Source organism: Primulina eburnea, chromosome 10 (assembly GCF_022965805.1).
Source record: "Primulina eburnea isolate SZY01 chromosome 10, ASM2296580v1, whole genome shotgun sequence".
Taxonomy (NCBI): Eukaryota; Viridiplantae; Streptophyta; class Magnoliopsida; order Lamiales; family Gesneriaceae; genus Primulina; species Primulina eburnea.
Genome location: NC_133110.1, coordinates 26778705 through 26780457, shown reverse-complemented (window position 1 = coordinate 26780457; position 1753 = coordinate 26778705). Strand labels below are relative to the sequence as shown.

At 39.4% G+C, this 1753-nt stretch overlaps 1 protein-coding gene across 1 annotated transcript; it reads left to right on the top strand.

Moving 5' to 3' along the window:
* The first annotated feature begins 562 nt into the window (after window positions 1–562).
* LOC140802821 (uncharacterized) lies at window positions 563–1081 on the top strand. Its single transcript, XM_073158442.1, has 2 exons — window positions 563–696; window positions 781–1081. The coding sequence occupies exons 1-2, from the start codon at window positions 563–565 to the stop codon at window positions 1079–1081; spliced, it is 435 nt and encodes a 144-aa protein (XP_073014543.1).
* Window positions 1082–1753: the final 672 nt, after the last annotated feature.

Sequence of the window (1753 nt, the reverse complement as noted above, 5' to 3'; positions counted from 1 at the left end):
TAAGAAAATTTTTATGTTTTCGCAAATTTTAAGTAGTGTAAAGTATGGTACGTTACAGTTGGTATCAGAGCGGTGTTCATGTAAAGGGTTATGCCTACTGCCAGTTGCGAGAAGCTCACAAAGTCACACCTCAAGTCTGTAAGTTTTAAGGCAAGTCTGTAAGTTTTAAGGTTTTAAATTATTCATGTAGTAAGCATCAAGTCATGATTTCAGCATGTGCATGTTTTAAGTTCAAACTAAGTGCATCTTATGATATTGGTATTATGTCCATGCATGTTGGGTTTACGTGTTGGGTAAATGTTAGAACAGTATGCCTCCTAGACGTAGGATTGTGCGTGAACCAAGCGATGAGAATAGGGAAGCCCAGGATGGGGAGAGGATCACTCCTCCTCGTCCACCCCCAGATATGCAGGCTCAGATGCTTGCAGGGATGACGCAGTTCTTTGCGCAGTTTGCGAGGAACCAGGCTGCAGTGAATGCAGGGGTGAGGCCCCGACCAGAAGCGGTGTACGATAGATTTCAGAGAATGAATCCGAAAGAGTTCTCGGGGACTACTGACCCGATGGTGGCTGAGGAATGGATTAAATCCATCGAGGTGATTTTTGATTTCATGGAGCTGCAGGATGCAGACAGGGTCATGTGTGCCACATTCCTTCTGTCAGGAGACGCTAGACTTTGGTGGGAAAGTGCATCAGTGTCAGTGAACTTGCAAACACTAACGTGGAATGGGTTCAAAAAAGTTTTCTACTCCAAGTACTTCACTGATCAAGTACGATCCAGACTGACCAGGGAGTTCATGATGCTGCGACAGGGACACAGCAGCGTAACAGAATTTGTGATGAAGTTCGAGAGGGAGTGTCACTTCGTGCCACTAATTGCAAATGATGCCTGGGAAAAGCTTAGGCATTTTATTGATGGGTTACGGCTGATCTTGCGCCATGATGTGAGGGTTTCTGGTTCGAATTCCTATGCCGTTGCCGTATCTAGAGCCTTGACGGCAGAGCAGGACCAAAGAGACATCGAGAATGATAGGCAGGGCAAAAGGCCCTATCAGATACCTTGTCTTGAGGAATATTGGTAAGTCATTAAGAAACTTAGGATTAAGTGGATATGAGTATTGGAATTAGGTTATCTAGGATTACTTGGGTTGTCTAAGTTTTAACTTAAAGTTTATGAAATATGTGATCATACGGGGATATTGGGTGAAATAAAAACAAAAGAGAATTAGTTGTATTCAACATAGGTTACCAATGGTCGAATATTAAGATTTTTATCGAGTAAGAAATCTAAAATCTTTATTTGAGGATTCTAGAATTCCATGGGTTATAAGTGAAGTTGATTTATTAGAATTATTCCATCATTAACAGAGGGAAACTTATTAAGCTTTATACGCTAGAATGAATTAAGTATTGAGGATACGTAAAAATGTGAAATTCGTTTTAATGAGGAAGGTCAAAGTATCTTAGGCCTCAACTATAATGTAATTGGGAAGGAAACAGTTTAAGCATGTGTTAGATGCTAGGAAGGTTTTATTATTTAAGCAGAGGATCCATATTGTATATTTTGAGGTTTTATGTATTAATTTTACTCGAAATTTAAGGTTAGCAACTATTTTATATTTGAGATATACTTGTAAATAGCTAAGTTACGTAAGTTTGGTGTCGTAAGGTAAAGATTTGATTCAAGGATCGTAGTTCAATATTATTATGGGGTTAAGATAAGGTTTAACTTTTGAGTATAGTACCAAGGATAG

Coding starts and splice junctions, on each gene's coding strand:
- LOC140802821 (XM_073158442.1), top strand. CDS start 563: ATGGTGGCTGAGGAATGGATTAAATCCATCGAGGTGATTTTTGATTTC. Junction 697..780: donor TGGTGGGAAAGTGCATCAGT/GTCAGTGAACTT, acceptor AGTACGATCCAG/ACTGACCAGGGAGTTCATGA.